Source organism: Neolamprologus multifasciatus, chromosome 17 (genome assembly GCF_963576455.1).
Source record: "Neolamprologus multifasciatus chromosome 17, fNeoMul1.2, whole genome shotgun sequence".
Taxonomy (NCBI): domain Eukaryota; kingdom Metazoa; phylum Chordata; class Actinopteri; order Cichliformes; family Cichlidae; genus Neolamprologus; species Neolamprologus multifasciatus.
In genome coordinates, this window is record NC_140455.1 from 15,700,421 (window position 1) to 15,724,606 (window position 24,186).

A 24,186-nucleotide genomic window follows, 5' to 3' on the forward strand; every position below is an offset into this window, starting at 1 on the left:
CTGTTTCTGACTACTCCAAGCGTCAGGACGTAGCTTGTTAACTTATTTAAATGTTCATTCAGATCCAAAAAGTCTCTGTTTTCTCGCCTCTACCTGACATCCAGACTCACTTTGGGTGTAAAAGCCACCTGTTCTGAACTCAGAGTGATGGAAACCTTAAGATAAAGGAAACATAACCATCACAGTGCTGTGCTGTCTTCACTGCTTTTAATTCTTTTGGCACTGAAAAGTAATTACCTTCAGATGACGACTTTAATGTTTGTAAAGCTGCAGTGTCAGACCCGAACATGAAGAAGGTTCACGTGTTGCGATAGAAAGCTCAGAGCTTACCTAACACCACTGAACAGACAGTTTGAGGAAGAAAACAAAAGAATGACAACATTCAGAGGTCAGAGCCTGTAATTCACTTCCTCTTTCAGTTGGAGCATTAACAGGTCAAACGTTTCACCATCATGTGTTGGGTAGTGTGAAGCCACAGAAATAGTTACACAAGCATGCAGAGGAAGAGGAGCCGGAGCACCACTGAGAGACAAAATATTTTAAATTAAATTAAATTAAAAAAATTTATTTTAAATTAAAGGTCAGGTGATTTATTTTTTACTCTTCTGTGCCTGAAGCTTCCAGATCTTTCTCTCACTGTGCATTGAATACAAAGCTGTAGAGGAGTCACAACTTATGTTCAACAATCAAATGTTATAAGGTAGGAATGGTTCATCGATCTTCTCAAAAAAACTTAATGTGTTTGTATTTAATCATAATAATAAAATGTAATTTCTGAGCAGAAATGAGCAGAAAATGAGCCAGAATGTCAGAAATGAGAGGTTTATTTCACAGCACAGAGTTACAGTAATAACCATCATCGCCGCATGAACACATGTTATTGATCAGGTGGCAGGTAAGGCACACAGGTGATCTGATGGCACAATCAATAATCAATTAAATAAAAATGTCATTGAGGCTGGGTCACATGGTTCATCAGATGTTTTAAAACATTTTTTTTTTATTAAATATTAAAGTTTGTGTTAAAAAAACAACAACTTTTGTGTCAAAAACCACATCCACCAACCCCACCAGGTCCCAGCCATCATCAGGAGTCACCAGAGATACTAAAGGACCACAAAGGCTCTGTTTGTGAAATGCTCAAACATCTTTAGTGAGTGTTAGCTTATTTTAAGAGTGCTTAAACTTTATAAAAGAGTTTTAAAAACAGTGATATGAGACCAGAGGGTTCGGCCTCAAAGGATTTAAATACACTGTTTTAAATGTTTTAATATCAGTTTTAATATCTAAAATATTAGGAATGGGTCCAGTTCTTGTATACAACTGGTTTCTAGTAGAATTAATTTGATTCATTAGTCTACCTGCCTATTGAGCCCACTTTTGAGTTCTTGAACTCTTGCTGTCTAGTTTTTATATTTTACTCCTGACTGCTGGGGTGGAGCCTCCACAATTTTGTTGTGCATGTACAATGACAGTAAAGGGCTATTCTATTCTACTGTATTCAAACATTTGACACACAGCATGTAATTAATTAACCAGCATCTGAGACTGTAAACTCCTCAGGAAAGAGTTTACTGAGCTCAGATCAGAGGAGTTTACCCCTGTTGTCAGTAGAAAGAATGGAGTTTTAAGATAGCTCAGCACTGAGAGCTGAAGTCCACCTTTGTGCTCTCTCGCTCTCGAGTAGTTAGAGATATTTAAACTCTGCACCAGGACAAGCTGCACAAACACCTCTTCATTTAGATTAGCTTACTTTTACTCCAGGTAGCAAGACAGCTAGTGGGTTATGGTAGCTGGTTAGCAGTAGCAGTAGCATGGTATTGGCTAGCAGCCATGTCAGTGTTCCATCACTATAGCTAATACAGGCTGTTAGCATTAGTACTAACTCCTGCAGTCAGAAAAGTGGAGGTTTTTCCCATCTTCTCTGGGGTGAATGACATCATCACACATGATTGGATGGTTCAGTTCAGACCATCCTGTATCTGTTTGGGTTCTGCTGGATTTAATCCATCAAGCTGCTCTCATGACTAACCTCTAAGGAAACATTAGAGGTCAGCTGATTTCAGACTAAGACATCCTGTTTCTGCTCGTGGGTAGTTTTTATGAATCAGTTTTAAAACGTTAATAAATGTAATTGTTTCTCTCCACCTGGACTGTTTACCTGCACTAAACCAGACTCTCCTCAGGTCAACTCGACAGTTTGCAGTTTTAAACATATCATCCCTGCCTGCGTCCAGGTGGGTTTAAAGACCTCTGACAGGTGAGACAGAAAGTCTGACCACCTCAGGTCCAGGTGAGTCCCAGTCCTCCAGACACCATCAGCTGCTCCAGGTCCCTGTCTTCCTGTCGCTCCTGCAGTCTCTGCTCTTCCAGCAGGGACACCAGAGAGTCTCTCTGCTCAACCACCTCCAGCATCTCCTCCAGGATCAGACGCTCCTCAGCCAGCTGCTCCTCGTCCTTCAGGTGGTCTGCATGCGCGTGGGCACACACACACACACACACACACACACACACACACACACACACACACACACACGGGTGATCATCACACAGAAACACACAGGTGAGCAGGTGAGCTCTGATCTTGTCTGTGTTATGTGAGATTAGGTTAAAGAACATGACCCCCTTCGCAGTATATTCTTATAGTATGTTAGACAAAATGTCTCAGTATATTTTGTTAGTAGGATAGACAAAAGTTCAAGTATATCTCTGGGGATTAAAAGAATGTGACCATCCTTTGGGTTCTGTTAGACAGGTGGGCGCCACCATTTATCTGCTGTGAATGTTTTACACTGTTTTCTTGTCATGTCAGACTGCTTAAATCATTTTCTGAGAATGTTGTGTGCAAAAGACCTTGTGCCGATAATAGCAGAAACAGACCACATTCTGTGCCCCCACCCTTGTAGGAGGTAGAAAGACAGGGAGCCCGAGGTCATAACTTAGGCGCCACGACAGATAAGAGAGTGTGAATGTTTAGGTTTACGACCAGGTGGGGGCCAGTGGAAAAGTATAAGAAGCTGTGTAACACACCACCATTTTGAGACTTGCTGTGACCCTCTCTGCATCTCTCCCCATCATGATGGTTTTATGCTCAAATGTGTGAAATTTGTATGGAAATAAAGGATTGTTGATTGAGCATTTATACACCGAGTAAGTGTCCTTCCTTCAGCCCAAAGATTCAAAGAACTGGGAGAATTCAACAACTTGGTGCCGGTGACCCGGATCTTTTGGTGTGCTGAGGAGGGGCAGATTTGGCCTGTGGTGAGATCGTGGGGCGAGGCGAACAGAGGACGGTCCAAACATCAAAAGGTAAGCACAGCCTGTTGTATTATAAATACCAAATGTGCATATTGGGCTTTCCAAATTAATCTGTTCGCTGAGTTACACGCATTTTCACATTAAATTGTCGGTGTCTGGTTTTCGGCGCAAGATACTAACAACATAAGTTGAGGCTGAATTCAAGTGTTATAGGAATTTTCTAGCAAGATACTAATAATATTCTACGTTGAGACTAGAATTCCAGTGTGTTATAGGAACTGGCTCTAGCAAGATACTAATCATATTCTACGTTGAGACTAGAGTGCAGCCCACTTTTACCCTACATAATTAATTTTGTCTATGACTGGCTTCTGTTGCAAGAAATGTGGAAAAACTTTCAAAACGCGGCCAAAGTGTAGAATATGAAATAGAGGTGAAATAGAGTCTAACTTATGGTGCGCTTGCATTTTCAAAGGTGAGCTCAGAGGTTTCTGTGTGTGTTTCTGCTGGTGAGACGCGCTTGCTGTGTTTCTGTGTATTACTGCTGATGAGACGCGCTTGCTGTGTTTCTGTGTGTGAAATATGAACATGGTGACAGTGACGGTTAATGTGTGAATGGGAGGACATTAGAGCAAAGACACATTTTAGGATCAAAGGTTGATGCCTAGTGGACCTGTGGAAATTGGTTTTGTTCATGGTGTGGCAACCCTCCTGCCTGTGGACGCGCAGTCAGGTCCAGCGGCGTCTGGTTAGCCGAGGTGGTGACTTGGGAACTGAGGACTCCCGCATAGCTACAGAATAATATTGAAAACGTCTGTGTAATCACGGTTTACGTTTTATTCTGGATGAGAACATAGAACAAGACACATTTTGCGAACAAAGGTTGAGTTCTAAGAATAGTCAGAGATATAAGGTTAAATAAGGTTAAAAGGTTGAAAAAGGTTGTATTCCTCGTTTCAGTGGTTGAAATTGTTGTTTGCCTGTCCCCTGACGAGTGTTAAATTAAATAAAGAGGGTATTTGGAGCCACATAGAGATAGACGGGCTGAATTGGGTGTATTACTCTGTGGTGTAAAAAAAAAAAAAAAAAAAAGGAGAGAGGGAAAGAGAGTTGGAGGTGTGTAGTTTGTGTGAAAGCACCGTTAGAGTCGGCGTCTCGTCTGAACTACGGGAGTTAATTAAAGTAACAGAATAATTTGTGCCTAAAAGTGTTTGTGTTGTGCAGAAATTGCGGCAAAAGGCCGTGTCGGGAATTGTTGCAAATTGTGAAGTCAATTGGGGGTTTAATTTGGTTTTATTTTTATGGGGAAGAGAAACTGCGGTATCCAGTCCGTGGCGCAGTTTGAATAAATCGTGAGGCAAATGTGGCGCGATCTGAAGATCGTGAGCCTAATTGTCCTAGTTAGGTTGAGGTGTATAAGAGCAGACGACACCCGCTCTTTGTTTTGATTAGGGCGTTGTCCTGAATCAGAAGAAGTGTCTCGCAGAAAGTTTGTATGGGACTGCGAGAAGTATGAAGTGTGTGTGAGCCAGCCTCGAGGGGCGGGTTCACAGGCGGAACGAACGTAGAGTAAAATGTGCGTGTGTGTGAGAGAGAAAGAAAAGGTGGGGGCGAGTGACCAGCCTGTGAGTGTGTGTGTGAATTCCTTGATGACAAATAGGGAGACAAAGTAGATTAGTTGATTTTCTGTGAAATAATAATAGTCAAGAAATCATAGTGATCAAATAGGAGAAAATGAACTAAAGTAAATAAAGCGAATTAAAGGTGGATTAGCGTCGAAGTAATGATAAATAAATTGATCAAACTAATAGTGACATTTAAAGGTGTGTAGTGGGGTAAAAATGTTGGGTTCTAAGTCTAACATAGAAAAAGGAGGTGTGCAGGGTGAGTGGAAAATTTTGAGAGGCAGAGAGAGGAGTTGTTGAGGGCGCTGCAGGTCATGCGACCTGGGAGTGCGCCAGAGAAAAATTAGAGGTTGCAGCTGTGGCGAAGGAGAGTAAGGAGTTGTGTGATAAAGAAGGAGTGATTGTAAATATAAGACGTCTTTGTAAATATAATAGAGAGTTGAGTGTGAAACGAGGCTGTGTGTGACGACAGCGCGCTGCGAGCTAGTTTAGACAGTGTGTGAACATACAAATGAGGTGGCTGCTGTGAAGCCCACAGAGGACTTCCTGTTTAGCGTGTTATTGAGTTTTATAAGTATGATTTGCAAACAATGATACATGCCTGTAATTAAAACGCTGATTTTGTTGATTATAATATTATAGATACAGTTTTGAATGACTACGGTGAATGTTTGATGTTTGGCTGGGTTTTGATATAGGAGAGATGGCTTGGCGGCTGCTGGGGGTGAGTGTCGGTGGCCGGAAATCTGCATGCCCATAAAAGGCAACTGCCTGACTGTGTGAACGATGCACCGAGAGAGAGAGAGTAAAATCTAGGCAGATGAACCAAATGGATGTTTTAAGAAAAATAGTAAATGAATGTTTTAGTCTCTTAATACAGGTGGATTTCTCTCAACCTGGAAACCTGAGTACAGCGGCAAAAGGATAGACTAACAAAATTGGGACGACAAACAGGCCAAGCTCTGGCTCAAAATTTTACAGCTTGACCTCTCACGTTGTCCTCACCCTGAAAAGAAGCTTAAAGGACATCTTCTCCTCCAGTTATCGGTTACCATCACTGGAAATTTTCAGGCAAGTTTTTCACTGAATTGTTTTTGGCACCATGTGTCCCTGAATCTCACAAGCAAGCTCTAATTCCTGGCTGAAGACATGGAATGCTGTTATTTAAGGTGGGAAATCAAAATTTGGGAAACAAAATTAAAAACACACAATTAGAGAAATGCCTTGTTGGGAAAAAAAAAAAAAAAGTTAAAATAACCCACCTACAAACGCACACACACGCAATGAAGAAACAGCTTACATTCATGAACACGTGAAGAGTTTCCAGCAAGGTTAAAGCAGCAAAACTTAACATACACATGTTGTTAAATGATAAAGTTTATCCACTACTAACAAATAAACTCTCTGGGTTGCAGGACAACAACTTGACTTCAAAAAGACAGACACTGGTATGAACAACCAGTGATGAAATAATAAATTTAGTGGTTAAAAGAGTCGAATTGTGACATGTTTTCTTCTGATTGAGTAATATAAGTGATTATTGAATGAAATAAAATTACTTTTTTGAATTATTAAAGAATTTTAACGTGTACCTGTGTTGTCCTGTCAACTTGGTGGGTTATGACTTGATTATATTGTGAGAAAAAACAAAAAAAGGGGGGGAGAAGGCTGACACAGGGCCTGGCCCCTCTCTGAATAACACAGCCAAAACAACAGCATTTTCCTGTTCGTCTGTTTTTGTTTTGTTTTTGTTTTTTCTCTTTATGCTTAATTACAGGCTGCTTTGTCGGCCCGGAAAGCCGAGGCTGACCTGGACTCCTGCTCTCCCCTCTACCATCTTTGCTCTCCCTTCTACCATCTTTGATGTGACCCTGACCAAATGCTACAGCAGCTGGACCCACAACAACAGCCTGAGAATGTCAACAGTGCTGCAGGAAAGATCTCATGCAGCGGAGACGGAGAACGTTAAATCCAAGGCCCGTTTCACTACATGGGGGAGATTTCCAGACGGCTTCAGCTGACAGAGCTGTGACGAGACGCCTATTAAGCCCGGATGAAAGGTGAGGCCGAGCAAAAGAATGCTGACCTTAACAACTCTGCATTAAAACTGTGCAGGACAGTGACGGACCAACACGGATGATCGGGCAGCAAAAAGGGCGTGCCAGAGACATGAGGAGTAACTGAGGTCAGGAGGCACCTCAGATTGGACAAAAGCAGCAGAAGAACATAAGCTGAAGGCACAGGTGTCGGGGCTCAGCCAGGAGCTGACCTCTGAGAAGAGCCGAACAGCAGAGCTGCAGAAGGCCGTGGAGCAAAGCAAGGAAAACATCAATAAACTTCAATCTGACGTGTACGGAAAAGACTCTGAGGTTTCTGCCCTCGGTAAGAGCTCAAGACATCAGAGCAGAAACTGAGCATGGCTCAGGAGGAGCTGGACAAGGAGAAGATGCAGGACACTGGAGAAAAGGACTGCCTCAATTGGGGCCAGAACCAGTATGGACAGAACTTTGGGCAGCAGCACCAAGGGATGCAAACTGACTGGAAAGGGGGAGGCAGGACCCCAGAGCACGCTTCAGGCCCTGGTTTACCCAGAACACTAGAACAGGAAAGTGATGAACACAAACACACACACAAACACACACATCTACATACACTGACTCAGAATTAAAAGAAACACACATATGAACACATATCCACTCGTTGATTGACTGAGAAATGACACACACACACGCACACAAATCGAAATGCTGATTCAATTCACTGAGAAGTGATCCACACACACACACACACACATACACATGTTTGTGCAATGAAGAGTGATACACACACGCTGCTGCAATGAAGAATGCTTTACTAACAAATGCTATGCTGATACGCAAAATGCTGCACACAAACATCCAAATACAGAATTTGTTACAACAACAAGAAGCCATTGATTGTTAATTGGTTAAATGCATTTCATGTCACCCAGAGGGCATTTGTGTAGATTTAGGGGACAGGGTCTAGAGCAGTTTGGCTATGAAAACAATGTCTGTGAGTGATGTCTGTTTATGGCTCAAGGCCTCGACTGAATTGTTTACTGTGCTTCACACAGCCTGATAAGGAGCAGTGGTACAGAGTGAAAATGATGAATTAACGGTGTGAGCCTTATTTCGGAGCACCACATTTTTGTGATTGAGATTTAATTGAAGGAGGAACACACTGAAAATAAAAATAAATTTAAAAAGAAAAAAGAAAAGGGGGCCAGCCCTTGGATTTACGCAAGTATCCCACGTGTATTTAACACGATTGCCTCAGGCTTTAAAGATCTGTACAAAATTCAACAGGAAATCATAGCTTCCCTGTATTTCCTACACAGTCTGGCTAGTTTGCAGTGGTTTCTCTCTGGGTATTCTGGTTTCCTGCCACAGTGAAAAGTCATGCAGCTGTTAGAGGTAGGTTGATTGATGATTCTAAATTATCTGTGAATGTAAGTGTAAATGATTGTTTGTTTCTAGGTGATAGACTGGTGACCTGTTCGGGGTGCACCCTGCCTCGTAACCTATCACTTTCTGGTGAAGTTTTGGTTGATTTTGGGTTTTGCTTAACACTAGGTTGATTTTATCAGTGAGGTTCAGATTGTTTTCTTTCTCTAAGAGAGAGAAAGGTGGTTTTATGCTTGGACATGGTTCTAACGGGCCCCAGTATTTGTTATTATATGAGTATTTTATTGGTTACGTTTGTTTTTGCTTTTGTTACAGTGCACTGAAATAAGAACATCTGAGTGGAGTGATCCACCGGTGGTGATATTTTGGTATTTTGTGAGTTCCTGATTTAACAAATCAGCTCTTTAATCCAGGCCTGAGAGATTGAACTTTAAAGCGCTATAAAACATTCTTACTGAAAACAGTCGCAAAGTGGGTTTCTCCACATTAAAATGGGCTCAGGAGAAAGCCACTTATTTGGGACAATTAGAAAATGAGAGTCCCTGCCTAAAAAGGATTCAGCGAGGTAATCTGACCTAAAGTTCTTCTTTTTCTTTTTGAAATTACGTCATTTTGCTGATGGTGGAAATCAAATGCGGCGATGGTTTCCACTATCAGCAAAGAAAGAAAGAAAGAATGGATGAATGAATGAATGAATGGAAATAAAAACAAACTGACTGACTGGTAAAAGCTGACAAGACTTGACCACGACTCAAAGTTAACCTCCACCTAGAAAGGCCAAAAGGGTGGATGAATTTATGTGTTTCTTTTTACAGGAGCAGAAAGATGACAGCAACATTCGAGGTTGTGTGATGATTTAACCTTTTAAATGCCACTTTCTGTGTTTGTGAATCTACCAGGGGTGTGTTATTCATGGGCTTGTGTTGCTCACAGAGATTACTGTGAGAAAGTGTGTATACATCTGCGCAGCGCTAACATTTACATTCTCTTTTCTACAGCATTACAGTTCTTCATGTGATTTGATGATGTGATTTATAACAGCACAATTGGTTGATGTTTGTTTCTCTACTACAGGATTGATGATGCTGTTACACTGTGTTGTTGGGAAAATGTTGAAGGTTACTTTGACGATGTGAATAACGTGAGAAATTTCCTGTGTTGAAACCAGTGTCATTCCTTTCACAGCAGGCTTCATTTTATGGCCTTTTATGGCACCTCTGGAACCTATCGACCTGCGCCTGACCACCAGGATTGTCTATGTGTGCTCCTAATGTCTGTTTTTTCTTTAAGAGTGGATGTAGAGGATTCAGCAGAAAACAGACAAGTGACATGAGGAATCAAATAAGATGCAGTGTTTATGGAATAGTTGAATATGAGCTCATTAGCTGGCCACTACTGAGCTCATAGTGATAAAATGGGTGGAGTGACATTGTTTAAGGGAAGTCACAGATTAAATTGTGTAATAAATTGGGATGATTCATGATTTGGGACAAATTATGGTAATAACAGTGATTTAATGATTGGAGAAAACCTGCACATGATACTTGTCTTTTATGCTGAATACTTTATCACTCTTATGATCTACAGTTGGTTGCAAATGTGAAGTTTGATTTAACAGATTTGTCTTCCAGGATACAGGCTCCAGGTGGAGCTGGGAATTAAATAGGCTGAACATGTAACTGCTGATTAATGTTTTTTCCCAGGGTTACAGGTTGGAGTATGGCTGCTCCAAGTGGGAAACCCTGGAGATTGTTTTAGAGAGAATGTGCAACATTCTTGTACATGTCTCATTGGGGAGTTGACACATGGTGGAAGCCATGTGGGGAAAGGAGTGTTATTTTTTTAATCTGTAGATGTCGTGAGGTGCCATGACGAGAAGGAGTGGCTGAGAGGATCGTCCACAAGATGGGAGCTGAGGCCAGGAGAGAAGCTTCAGGAGGATCAGAGATCACCTTCAGCACAGCGGACATCAAACAGAGAGCGGTGCTACTGAGCTTCCAGGAGATCAACAGGAGACTTCCCACAGCAGGATTTTAAATAAAATGAGAGATTCATCGTTGACATTGAGGAAGACAACTAAGGTGTACGACGTGCTCTGCCTTAAATCTTCAGCAGCGTTGGACGTGACAACTCGAGGGATGGAGAGAGCGTGCCAAGCTCTAAAAGTGACAGCGCAGAGGAAATCCAGCGATGGAATTGTGTTTTTTGTGTGAAGCACAAATACTAGGAGACTGGGAAAGAGTTGACACCACTTTTCCACCCTAGAATGTATGTTGTAAGTGATCTCTCTAAAGAGAGATCAAAGGGGGAATTGTGAGATTAGGTTAAAGAACATGACCCCCTTCGCAGTATATTCTTATAGTATGTTAGACAAAATGTCTCAGTATATTTTGTTAGTAGGATAGACAAAAGTTCAAGTATATCTCTGGGGATTAAAAGAATGTGACCATCCTTTGGGTTCTGTTAGACAGGTGGGCGCCACCATTTATCTGCTGTGAATGTTTTACACTGTTTTCTTGTCATGTCAGACTGCTTAAATCATTTTCTGAGAATGTTGTGTGCAAAAGACCTTGTGCCGATAATAGCAGAAACAGACCACATTCTGTGCCCCCACCCTTGTAGGAGGTAGAAAGACAGGGAGCCCGAGGTCATAACTTAGGCGCCACGACAGATAAGAGAGTGTGAATGTTTAGGTTTACGACCAGGTGGGGGCCAGTGGAAAAGTATAAGAAGCTGTGTAACACACCACCATTTTGAGACTTGCTGTGACCCTCTCTGCATCTCTCCCCATCATGATGGTTTTATGCTCAAATGTGTGAAATTTGTATGGAAATAAAGGATTGTTGATTGAGGATTTATACACCGAGTAAGTGTCCTTCCTTCAGCCCAAAGATTCAAAGAACTGGGAGAATTCAACAGTTACCGTCCACAGCCATCCTCTCTCGGAGCTCCTGCTGCAGGCGACTCTGCCGGTCCTCCAGCTCCAGCTCTCGAGCGCTGAAACACAGCCAGAACCATCACACCCCAGGAATCTGCCCAGGTGAGAGGTCAAAGGTCACATACTCACAAGATCATGAGCTCAGCTTCATATCGGACCAGAGCGTTCTTCTGCTGGACCAGCTGGAACCACTGCTGCATCAGCGGCGGATTATCCAGTTTCCCGAGCCCTACACAGAAAACCGGGTTCAGCGCCGCATAATACCTGCTGTATATGTACTTCACAGGTAACCGGATATGTGAACTGACCTCCCAGGTGAAGCTCCATGTCTGCGCTTTGGCTGGATTCTCCCCAGTAATCTAACAGAAACACAAGCACAGGTGGATTAAAGTAGAAGCACACCTGAGTTCAGGTAGAACCAAGTAAGTTCAGGTATTCCTTTAGCCTGTATTTTCAGTACCTGCTTCTCCCCTCAGAGCTTTCTCCACCATCACTCCTCTCTCCTCCAGCTGCCTCTGTTTCTCTTCCACCTGCTGCAGCTGCCTCTGGATCATCTAAGACACAGAACGCAACATCAGGTAATCTCACCTGAACTCAGGTAACCTCAGCTGGACACAGGTAACCTCACCTGGGCCTTGTGGAGTCTTTTCAGTTCTTCCTGTTTGGCCTGTCTCCTTGCGGCTCTCTGAACCCGTCGCGTGATTCTGGTGTCCAGGTCATTGTCGTCATCCTCACGCTCCCTCTGGAACATGGTTTCCTTCACGCTCAAACTGGATGCCTCCTTCGGCTGGACCAGGACCCCCACCACCTCCGTGGGGCAGGAAGACTGGCCGTCAGAGTCCTGTAGCGGGACTCTGTCTTTCAGGGGGCGTCTCTGAAACAGCAGTGCGTAAGCATCAGGACAGGAAGTGAAACTGCTGGACCACCACAACCCTCAGAGGATCAGGTGTGTGTACCTTGATGGCGTATGATCGTTTGAAAGCCAGAGCGTGAGGAACGTATGGCGGCTGATTGCAGGAAGAAGAAACACGGAGGACAGAAAACAGTCAAACTGATAGACGAGACGTGAATCTACGTCCATTTAAGTCTCGGGTAGTTTCAACAAGTCGGTATGTCAGTCGAGTTTAAAGTCAGTCTGGTCATTGTGTGTCAGGTGATACCTCCTGGTTGTCCTCCTCCTCGATGGCAACCCTCTGAATTTCATTGGTCAGGTCAAGCAACTCCAAACGCAGCTGCAAAAGAAGACTTCAGGTGAGAGACCCAGTCTAGGCGTTTGTCTGACCCCTATCCCTATCCCTTAGTGAGTCTGGGTATGATTTAGGTCTCAGATTGGTTGGAATAATGCTGAACTCTGATTGGTCGGAGTGCTTACGTTGTTTTGGGGCTTCAGGGAACATCTCTGCAACACGGTGGATGAATCAAGATCTGACACCTCTGCTCTCACATCTGGACAAAGAAGGTACAGCTATTACATCATCACAGTGACATCACACTGACTAAAGGTGTTGTTATTATGGTCACCTGTGAATCTCTGACTGTCTGTTTTCTCCTTCGCCCTCTCTGCAGGTAAAGTCCCACCCCCCTTCTTCTTCTGCTCATTCTTGTTTCCAGAAAACACAGTCTTTAATAGATTTCTGGCTCCAACCCCTCCCAGCTCCATCTCCCCAGGGGGAGGAGCCTCTCTGAGCATCTTAAAGAGGAGAGCCCTGCCCCCAGGCTGCAGGGGGGGGAAGAGGAGTCTAGGGGGGAGGCTATGAGCTTCTCGCCGTCTCGTCGTCCTCCTCTTCCTCCTAAATGTTCCTGGGTCCTCCTCTGACCCCTCCCCTTTCTCTTGCAGGAGGAGGGGCCTATTTTGCGGCAGTTCAGGTGTGATGTTGTCAAATGAGCCCCGCCCACTGGCAGCAGGTGTCTCCATGACAATGGCAGGTGTGAGTGGCACTCTGGCTCCATCCTCAATGTGAGGGGAGTCAGGTGTGGTGATGAAGGAGGCTGTGCTGGCGGTGGTGGCGACAGGGTGTGGAGTCACAGATGAGTTCATGGAAGAGGTGGAGTCAGGCTGAACAGGTGTGTCAGAGCTGTAAGGAGGAAGCTCTGCCTCTGAAGGGAGGAGATAGTGTATGAAATAATGTGTATATGCACTCTGTACACATACACACACACACACACACACACACACACCTTTTAATATTAATGTTTATTGATGTGAATGAATGTGAGGCAGCGAGAGTAAAGATTAGAACGACGGCCTTTAGAAGCAGCAGCTGAGCTCACAATGAAAAGGAAGCTGATTTTGAACTTTGTGTCACACATTCATCAGGTCAGTGTTTGAGTTTTAATAACTTCCTGTCCCCGTCCTCTGATCCTCCCATGGAGCGCTGCTGTCCTTTCATTCCATTTTTAATGAAATTAGAATTAAAATTTTGCTGTTGTTACACACACACACACACACACACACACACACACACACACACACACAGAGTTAAACATTCATGTTTAACACGGTGGTTATTCTAAAATCTGTGGTTTTATAAAATGAGTTTGGTTAGCAGGTTCAGGTAGGTGCTACCTGTCTCCTCCTCTAACAGGAGCCATAAGCCCGAGCGGCGCTCCATCTCCCAGGGGTCGTACTCCCCCTCTACCAGCAGGGGGAGACAGACAACAGCACATCTCAAACTCAAGACCCCTACTTCACACCCAAAAACTCACAAAGACTTTAACTCACCATCGCTGGACTCCATGTCACTGCCTTCCTCCTCCTCCTCCTCCTCCTGGACTTTCAGGTAAAGCTGCAGCGTTTCTCTCGATGAAGATCTCGTCTCGTCTGAGGTTACACAGCCTCCTCCCTCTGCCTCCTCCTCCATGTCTGACTCTGAACTGAAAACAGGAAACATAAAACAGTTGGGATGGAGGACCAACACTGCCAACCAAACAAACTAAAGTGAATTTTATAAAAAGAAAATTAGAGCCATAGCTAGATTGATTAAATATTTACAGATTAGACTAGAATTTTTTTTTAAAAGGCAACATTTTAAATTCAAAAGTCAAAACAATTTAAAAAAAATTCCTACAAACATTAAAAATTTTGTGGGGTCTAAATACACAAATATAACATAAATTTTAAAAAACTTTTATTGTAATCTTTATTTTGATGTAAACATTTAAGTTTCTTTATTAATTCGTACTTTTCACACCACAAAATATTTCATATTGAAGTTTTTAGAGTAAAACGTGAGTGACCTCCAGCTCTTTACATCCAAGACATGTTTACTGTATGGAGCGGTGATTCCCATCATTCAGCAGAAAGGCTGAAGCATTATTAAAGCCGAGGCTGTTTTTTTCTACTTCCTGAGGTTTACCGACCTTCTGGACCTGGACCCCGTCTGATTGTCGGTGCTCAGGTTGAATAGGTTCAGGACCTCCTCGGAAACCTCCTCCAGCTCTTCCTGCAGCTCCGCCTCTGAGCTCCGGTGCCAGATTTCCAGCTCGATCCTCTCCGGCATCACCGCCATTAGAGAAGCAGCTGCCAACACACCAACGCAGCCGCACACACACACAGACACACACAGACACACAGACACACTAAAGCCCACATCGATTCCCGTTTAAGGAGCGCGCTCAGTGTGAACACGTATGGACACTGAAAGCACACACACAGGTGAAGCAAGCTCACCTGAGGATGGTCGGCGGCCTGCTGAGATCAGAGAGTCAGACAGAGATGGCGCCGAGCTCTGGGACCCCTTCAAAGACAAAGATATGCGTTTATTTATTAGTCCTGTAATTATTCCAACTCTACAACTCAAAGTTTTCAGTAACTCTGATTCTAAATTAAATTTACAAAAAGAGTTTTTTTCACATTCATTTTCTAAAATGAGTTTAGTAGATGAACTTTATTAAATCGTTATCAGAATCATTATTTTTATTTTTCAAAGGCGAAATATTTGCTATTTAGGATTTAAAGGTTGAAAAAAACTTATACAGGTGATTGAAGAAAGGTCTCGTTTTCCTTGTGTCATTATTTCTTCTGTTAATGTGTGTTTTTATTATTTTTGAACTCAACATTTCTGGCATGATCGATCTTCCGTACTGACTCGCTAAACAGTGATGATCCTGAACAGCTTGCCTGCCGTGAACAGAAACACCTGAACTGATCGGTTCCACAGGCAGGTAGCTGCTCCTGTCAGCACTCCATTCAAGGTCCAGCCACACAACACCACCACCACCACCCTGACCTCCAACTAAAATTACCACCTGAAGAGCATCTGATCACCTGTTCTACCTTCCACGGCTTGAACTAATAAATTGCCCACACCTGCAGGTCAGGTGCACACAGATAATATCACAATGAAAGTAAAAGTGGTTCTTACGATTGACGTTCGGTGTGACGCAGCTCTGTCAGATGGCGTCGGCCTCTTCCTCACGGCTTGAGCACTTAGGTGACATTCGGAGCGCTGCAGGCAGTAAAACCTCCCTGAGACACAGAGGATGACAGACAGGATGTCAGGACAGGTGTGTGTCTCTCTCACACACAGGTATCTCACACAGACAGATGTGGAGGGTATCTTGCAGCCCTCGTCTCTGAAGGCTTCCCAAAATTCATATTTTTATAGCAACCGTCACACCAACTCCCGCCTCGACTTTAAACTCATCAGTCATGTGACCACTGTGCTCTCATTGGCTGCTGAGCTGCAGAATTCAGCTGTCAGACCCACAATAGACACTTTGTGTGGTTAAAAATGTGGTGTGGAAACGCGTGGCGGCGAGGCTCGGGGCTCCCATGGCGTCCTGAACTGAGCTCGCCGATCACATGACACCACCACCTGACAGTAATCAGAGTACTGCAGTGATGGGCAGAAAAATCAGAGCGAGTCTGCAGGGCAGGTTGTGTGTTGCTGGGGTCAAACATTTTCTCCCCACTCATGAATCGGCAGACCTGAGACTCAGACACTAATCAGATTGTTTTTTGATACACGATTATGAGTCTGCTAACGACTTACAGATGTACGGAGGTGAGTGTGGACCTATGTCACTGAAGGTTTCTGTTGCTTTTTCATTTATGAAATCTATCTTGCAAATAAAATGACTTCAAACTACCTTCATCAGCTGTTCATTAGCCGGTCCACTCAGACACTCAGCGGGTCCTTCTTCCACCCACAGCCACAGGAGAACCACCTGTTACCCTTTCGTACACGTTTATGGACCAAGTCTCAGGTGAGTCTGGGTCCAAGTAGGTAGTCCACATGAAAACACATTCAGACTGTGAGAGCAGAACTTGAGCTCATGGTTGAGATCTTCATCAGGAGGCCAGATCTGGCCTACAGGCCAGTGTTTGAGTCTGCAGAGAACTGCTGACTGCTGAACAACGCGGCACTGTTCTCTGCATCAAGCTGCCCGTTTATGAGGCCGTTTCCATTTTTATCCCCAAAGACCCAAAGATACCGCGGAGACTGACACAGCCCCCCCCCCCCCCCCCCACACACACACATTAATGCTCTTCAAAAAAAAAAAAATTTATCTGCAAATGAGGCCGTTTCCATTTTTATCCCCAAAGACCCAAAGATACCGCGGAGACTGACACAGGTCCCCCTCCACACATTAACGCTCTTCCAAAACAAACAAATTTATCTGCAAATGAGGCCGTTTTGTCTTTTCTTCTCTGGTTTCTGATTGGATCTTTTTATTTGATGTCACACTGCTCCCTGTTTTTGTTGCTCATTGTCTAATAAAGCTACAGATTCGACTGTGAACTTTATTTATCTGTGTGCTGGACACAGAGAGGCTTTATCCTCCACTTAGTCATGAGTAGGGCTGCCACGATTAGTCGACTAGTCACTATTATGTCGACTATCAAAATCGTCTACGACTAATTTAATAGTCGACGCGTGGTTTGAAGCTTTGCAAGATCACAAAAGCCTTAGGAATAAGTAGTAGGATTTAAGAGTGTAATAACGGACTGAAACAGAAGATGGCAGCACTGCATGTACAAGGATGCCAGCTGCCGTTAAACCCCGAAGAAGAAGAAGAAGCTCTGTCCCAGAATTCATAGCGCGTTTTCAACAATGGCGCCAGCTAGTTAGTTTTAATATTACTCTTATTATTCTTTCTGGGTCACAAAATAAACGTTTAAAATGTTTTTGGGCGAGAATGTAGCTGTGTAAACTTCAAATATCTGCTCAGTTTATCAAGACACCACATATTTTCAAAAGCGCTCCGACGTTTTCGGAGACGTCTGTTACCCACTAGCTCGATAGCTAGCCGGGGGCAAGGCTCACTAGAGCCGTGAGAACACTGGACTCCCTGCAAATCGTTTTCAAACCCACCGCCGTCTTTCGCTACTCAGGTTAAACATATATAAGTCACTTAGATAACTTCAAAATGTTATTGTTTGGCTTTTTTTTTTTTTTTTTTTAGTATTTTATTTGTTCCTGAGTAAATCGGTTTGGCTGAGATTAAAGTTATAGTTTTTACACAGCTGAATAAACGTCAAGCAGACAACTGATTATAAGAAGTGTGAGATGCTCGAGAATATACTCCGGTGTCCCGTTATATTTTAGATAGCAAGGAGTTTATTAAACTTCACCGAAACAATCTGCAAATTTCATTAAAATTTAATAAACTATCATCTTGTCTTTATTTTTGGTTAGCACATACCTTAAACATTTAAAGCTGTAAGCTAATGATAGTTATATAAGAGCAGATGCATGCTGGTGCAATAATCTATACGTTTTACGTCCAATGGATGCATGATCTGATTAGTCGACTAATCGCAAAGATAATCGGTGACTAGTCGACTATCAAAATAATCGTTTGTGGCAGCCTTAGTCATGAGTCTAATATCGTCTGATACCACGCCTCAGGAATGAGACCGATGAGTTCAGCTCTGTCACTCAGGTTTAATCTAACGTTCTGTCACTGCCACAACCCTGTTTGTGATGTCATCACCCTGACACCAGGGCCATCAATAGAAGTTTTTCAGTGTGTGGGTTGAGAAAGTCCATATCAACTCTGTCTCTTATGGTCTCATCTCAAAGTCAGACATCTGTTTTCTCTCCTGGAGGTCAGGGTCAAACTGGAGGTTTTATTTTGAGGGTCAATGGCGATGATCTGCTCAGGGAGACACTGGCTCTAAAAATGTGTTTCATGACTGTGAGGTCAGTGTTTGTCCCCACAGAAAGAGAGTGAACACCTCTCCTTTTTCCTGCTGAACATGGAAACCTGTTAAAACCTAAACCCCAACAGCAGAGAAGGGTGGAGGAGGGGGATGTGAGTGCACTGACCGGCGTGCTGGTCGTATGTGTACGAGGCCAGGCGGAGGGGACTGCTGCAGGAACCACACTGGAAGCAACTGCGATGGAAGAACAACCCCTCTGCACTGAGACGCTCCATCACATAAACCCTCTGCTTACAGAAGAAACAGACGTGACTGCAGCTGGCAGAGACCTGCGGGGACACACACAGCAACAGATGGAGGAAAGGTTAAAAGAAAGGAAGTGAAAGTGGAGGAAAGGAAACAAGGCTGGGATGGAAGGAAAGGTGACAGACTAAAAAGCTAAAAGAAAGGAGACATTAGGACATGAAGAATGAAAGAAATGAAGAAACCACAAGAAAAAAGAAACGAGGTAAAGAAGTCTCAGCAAACTGAATTCCATCATCAGTTGGGCAGAGTTATCAGCTGATTTATCACAACATCTTCTTCACTTCAGCTGATTGAAACAAAGTCAAAGAGCCGAAGTGAACAAGGCGCAGAATACTGAAGCAGTCTTACCCCACCACCGTCCTCCTGACTCTGCATACGACTGGTTATCTGCTCAGCCAGTGAGCTCACGCCACCCGTGTACATTTGAAGGCACTTTGATCAGACAGACAGACACAGACACATTACAGCCACAGACCATGGGCCTCATTTATGAACCATATCCTTTCATCTGCAGTTAACCTGTGCAGTGAGCTGAAAATGAACTCCATATATTCACTTTTAATATCCAGGAAAGACGGCGAGACCTGAACCCTGACATCATCTGCCTCAAAGGACGTTTTCACACCTGTAGCGTGTGTCCTCTGGTCCGACTCAGCTGATGAGTTTAAAACTTGTAGTTTTGCTTTGTTTTGTTTCACTTCAGCCCGCTCATAGAACTCGGAGACATTCATGGTAGCAGCTAGCCTGTACAGACCTTTGCACGTCTATAGCACTTTCCTGCACTGAGAATACAAAACATATGTTCGTACAGGATGATGTTTAGGTCAAACTTGTAACATACACTTGGTAGCTGGTTCGGTTGTTTTGGTCTGCACTCGAACCGCGCAGACAGGCAGAATAAACCAGAGGTTGATTTAAACTGACTAAACACTGCAGGTGTGAAAACAACCTTAGCTGACCATGAGCAGAAGCATACAGACCCAAGGGTCAGGGTTAGGGTAAGGGAAGGAAATGTGAGGGTGAGACTGTTAAAGAAGGGAAGGAAGATGCTGGTGTGGAAGTAACTTCTGTTTCCAAAAGTTTGTTTTTTGATCCACACACCTGAGTGTGAAGAAACTAACACCAGTGAGACCCCTTTAGATTTACACTATGCAGTTGTTATAAATGAGGCCCTTGATCCACCACTGAGAGTGATAGGATATCAAGTGCTTTTTACCAGCATCACGTTCAGCGTTATGGTGTTTAAGCAGGAATTTTCATATGTGACCTTTTACCTTCTCATCTGAGTAGTTCTCCACGTCGCCAGGATTTATTTAGTGTCTTTGTGTTTGTACTCTTTGGGGTGAAATATTGGGGTTAGTTTTCTATCAAAGCTGGCAGCAACATCTGAGGCAGGACAGTAACTCCAGCTTCTTCACCCTGATCAGGGTTTATGGCCATGATACATCTGAGCTGTGGGACATCATACCGTTCAGGACCAGGTGAATCTTCCAGGAGATCTAACTTGTTTTCAGCGATGGGGCAGCCAGAGGAGAGGAAAATAAACCCTGCTTGTGATGCTGGTTGAAAACACAGCGACAGATGGAGGGAAAGTCCAGCCGCACAAAGTGCTCAGTCAGCAAACACATCAGAGCTGCAGGCTGATCTGAGAACAGCTCCTCTGCTCAATAGGAGCTATTCATGAGCCTCACTTTGTTATTGATCACATGAAGCAGGCGATCGGTACAGCCCTGCAGGACTCAACAATCCACTGAGGATGTTCAGGCTGACGAGCACAAGTGCAGCCGGGGGACACCGAGGCCCGAACAAACCAGAGCACTACGGGAGGAGGGGTATACGTTCAGCACACAAACACACCAAAACCCATCAGAGATACCTGTTCAGGTACTTGCTCAGGCACCTGTTCGTCCCCATCGAGAACTGCCTGAGCCTTGAGCTTCTGTTTGAATCGAAAACTCATCTGCTCCTGCTGAAGAGTTCGTTTTTTCTGGCAGAGACAGCAGACGTTATTCCATCTGCAGTCTGGACTCTGCAGAAACTGTGACGATGCAGGAGGCTAGAACCAAAACCTGAACCAATCGGTGATGTCTATCACACACCATAGAGAAATCCTCTTTAAAGGGTCTCAATTCAAACAGAAAACTCAATTTGGTTCGTAGTTACATCACCCTGTGTGTCCAGCACATGAATCCATGAGAAAGAAACTTCTCACGAACCAAACTAACATCTGTGTGATTCACATGAGGATCTCAGAAGTATCAACAGACAGCAAAAAGGGAAATTATCTATTTATTTTAACCATCCAGCCACCTGCATCCTCTTAAATGAGTCTTTAAAGTGAAAATGCAGTTTTCACTCCAATATGTCTCATCTGTCTCTACTGGCTTCTACTGGTCTTTACCGGCCTCCATGATGACAAGTGAACTGGAGCTGCAGTCGGCTGACTTTCTGCTGGTTGGGAGGCTGGAGGGAGGCTGGATAGCTCCCCCTGCTGGTTAACACAGGGTGTTTGCGTTTATAGAAACATTAACAGTACACACATCATGTCCACAACCCCTATTTGACCATCAGAAATCAATATGATTCATCAGAAATCAGCACGCTCTCACTTGTCGACGGAAATCAGCAGCAGCAGCAGAAGAAGATGTCCTGCAGGTAGATGAACTTTCATGCAGCTTTGCCTGTAGCTGATTGGCCATCAAACGAACTCTGGACCGATTGGCCCCACCCACAAACTCCTCCTCAAATGACTGGCTCTCAACATCACCATTCAGGTCACATGACTGCAAAACAAAATATCCATTAAAAAAAAAATCAGGTCATAGTCATCAGAGGAAAGTCAGTTGCCAAACAGTAGTGAGTTTCCTGAGGTGGCTTCTCCCACAGACAGTGACATCAGCGGCTCCACCTTTGGCCCTGACACTGTGCTGGTGTCAGCTTTGTAGCATCCTCGCCATCAGTGGTGTGGTGTGTAAATGAGCAAAGAGGCTGCATCCATCAGTCCAGACTGAAGAGAGAAAGAGTGGCCAGCTCAGGCCCTGGTGATGGAAGTTTCTCCATCTCCACCTGAGTCACATGGCCTACAGAGACTGAAAAGGGTCATCAGAGTGAAAAAGAAGCATTTGTCTTCAGTTGTGAGTCTTGATGAATTAAAGAAAAGTCTTCATCTGAACCCGACCCTGAACTAGATAAGACGAAGAAAATGGCCGGACAGCCGGACCGCTCACCATCTCCAGTCTGAATGTCTAACGCTCGCTGTCCTTCAATGTCTGGTTCTGGTTGAAGATCTGAATAATTTAACATGAGCTGATTTTGAAGTGAAGTGTGGACACTGACCTCCTGCTGCTCTCGACTCTGCTGACTGGTCTTCCTCTTTTTACCCAATGCCCCCCCATGCTCCTGCAGATACCACAAATTATTACCATCTTTAATTTCACACAGATGACTGCAGGTATGAGGAGGTGGAACTACGCTACCTTTGGGTTTCTCTCCCTGGACAAACTGGTTCCCAGTCGGCTGAGGAGGGAGGCGGGAGCGATGAGAGCTGATCGCAGGTCGGTGATGTGCCTCAGGCAGCCTGAAACAAACATGTTGGATTACCACGTCTTTTTTATCAGCCCTTTTCAGTAGAACGTGTGATCGGGAGCAGTTTGCAGCCTCACCCATAGGGGGCGGCGAGTCTTTGAGCAGTTGGTAAAACTGGCTCAGGTACATGACCATCGACAGAGAGTCCGGCTCTTCCATAGACGACATTTCCTCCACCGTCATCAATGGAGAAATCCCAAACTCTTGTTCAGCCACATCAAAGCCGAGTCGAGTGTTTTCTTCCACTGATGACTCGTCCAGAGAGTCAAAGTCTCTGAGGAGAGGCAGGAGTCAACTCAGACCTCAGAAGAAGCAAAACTCTCACCTTTAAAGGACCATTCCTCTCTACACTCCATGAACAAATGTTTATGACCTTTTAGTTCTATCTTTTAAATTATTCATGGGTAAATGTACATGAGTGAAGCACAGAAGGTTGATATAGTAAACTTTCTGTTATTTAGAAGTTGTTGACTTTCGCACCATGTTCTTTCACTGCTCTTGAAGCTTGTTTTATTGATGATGAAGTTTTCTCACATAATGACACAGGAAGTTGTTTCTGACAGGACACGAATCTCTTTGTTCAGTCCGACAGGATGTCTCACAACACAGTTTGTCCCTCTGGATTCTGAGTACCGTATTTTTCGGACCATAAGGTGCACTGGATTATAAGGCGCATTAAGCGGGGGAAAAAAGAAGAAAAAAGCCAGATAAGTCCAATTTTGATTCATTAATGTTGAATTCTCTCGCAGCTGCTCTATTCCCGTGTTGTTGCAGTATATTAATGACTAACCTCGTATTGTGGATGGATTATCTCAGTTGTTCTCCTGACTGAACTTTGGTACGTTTACAGCATCCTGCCATGCGATTGCATTTGTCCCTAACCATCGGGAACCGTCATGTTAACTTTTATTGAGTGGAAAAAAGTTAGCGTTCATCCTCCACTGTGTTTATGTTATGCTAACATAGCCGTGTTGCTAGCGATCATGTAACACGTCATTATATACCAGCTAGTCCAACTTCAGTAACCCTACAAACGTCACTGCTGTTTAGTTTTCTGTCTTCATTTATGTTGGAAGTGATAGCAGAGCTGTACCTTTTAATTTTTTCAGAAATCTCTCAGTCAGAACATGCTATATCCTGTTTAGGTAGAAACTATCGAGATAACTTCTTGCTAACTTCTAACTCTGTTAAATTTAATAAATTCTGTCTTCATGGATGCCTGGATGTTAAACTTAATTGTTACCCCTGGTAAAGCAGCAATGCTGATCATTTTATTAAAGATGAAAGAATTTAGACAGTTTTTAACTCTCAGTGACGCCACAGTGTTCGTTTGACTTTGGGACCTGAAGAGGACGGAGTTTTGGACCCAGTTTACTACGTGAGGCTCCTGACTACGGTAGCCCTAATGCCCCGGTGCGGCTTCGTAGCTTACCAAAGTGGTACTAAAACATTTTTTGACTAATGTTTGAGCGCCATGTACCACATAAAATCGGTACGAGGTTAGTAAGCACAACCAGAATTCATACATAAGGCACACCGGATTGTAAGGTGCACTGTCGATATTTGTGAAAATTAAAGGATTTTAAGTGCACCTTATAGTGCGGAAAATACGGTAGGTCTGAGTGAACTTTTCAAAAGTCATGTGACTAAAAGTCATGTGACTAAAAACCCAAACACAGAGTGATGGAAGCTGTCCTCGGAGCAGTTTTAACTAAAAGTAATTACATCAGATCAGATCGGTATCGGTGGATAAGAGCACACAGGGCGAGGCCACTCCTCCAGGAAGTAGTCAGGTCAATAACATTAACGCCATGGTAACCACAAGTCTGTTCCTGACACCAAGTCAGCAGCTGATTGGATCGAGAGAAGGATTCTGTGAGAAGAGACAGAAAGAGAGAGAGGGAACCAGTCAAATGAAATCCTCAGAGCATTTTTAAACAG

General features: G+C 43.8%; 1 protein-coding gene across 8 annotated transcripts in view; it reads right to left on the minus strand.

The window, feature by feature from the left end:
- Positions 1-1,027: 1,027 nt before the first annotated feature.
- LOC146499157 (protein-methionine sulfoxide oxidase mical3b-like) overlaps positions 1,028-24,186 on the minus strand; it is a 29,959-nt gene continuing 6,800 nt past the window's right edge. For 3 of the 8 annotated variants that reach the window (XM_085138477.1, XM_085138480.1, XM_085138486.1), the window contains 24 exons: positions 23,971-24,118; positions 22,323-22,519; positions 22,137-22,237; positions 21,997-22,059; positions 21,270-21,443; positions 21,062-21,151; positions 20,537-20,647; positions 19,009-19,092; positions 18,521-18,683; positions 15,611-15,714; positions 14,917-14,983; positions 14,607-14,766; positions 13,969-14,120; positions 13,813-13,881; positions 12,768-13,343; positions 12,619-12,692; positions 12,407-12,478; positions 12,203-12,253; positions 11,875-12,120; positions 11,707-11,800; positions 11,555-11,605; positions 11,376-11,475; positions 11,232-11,305; positions 1,028-2,468 (listed from right to left, as the gene is read on the minus strand). In XM_085138477.1, the coding sequence (XP_084994603.1) occupies positions 2,284-2,468; positions 11,232-11,305; positions 11,376-11,475; positions 11,555-11,605; positions 11,707-11,800; positions 11,875-12,120; positions 12,203-12,253; positions 12,407-12,478; positions 12,619-12,692; positions 12,768-13,343; positions 13,813-13,881; positions 13,969-14,120; positions 14,607-14,766; positions 14,917-14,983; positions 15,611-15,714; positions 18,521-18,683; positions 19,009-19,092; positions 20,537-20,647; positions 21,062-21,151; positions 21,270-21,443; positions 21,997-22,059; positions 22,137-22,237; positions 22,323-22,519; positions 23,971-24,118 (3,206 nt within the window). In that variant the 3' untranslated portion in view covers positions 1,028-2,283. The remainder of the gene's footprint in view (positions 2,469-11,231; positions 11,306-11,375; positions 11,476-11,554; positions 11,606-11,706; positions 11,801-11,874; positions 12,121-12,202; positions 12,254-12,406; positions 12,479-12,618; positions 12,693-12,767; positions 13,344-13,812; positions 13,882-13,968; positions 14,121-14,606; positions 14,767-14,916; positions 14,984-15,610; positions 15,715-18,520; positions 18,684-19,008; positions 19,093-20,536; positions 20,648-21,061; positions 21,152-21,269; positions 21,444-21,996; positions 22,060-22,136; positions 22,238-22,322; positions 22,520-23,970; positions 24,119-24,186) is intronic. The other 5 variants (XM_085138483.1, XM_085138482.1, XM_085138481.1 and 2 more) reach the window with 5 other exon arrangements.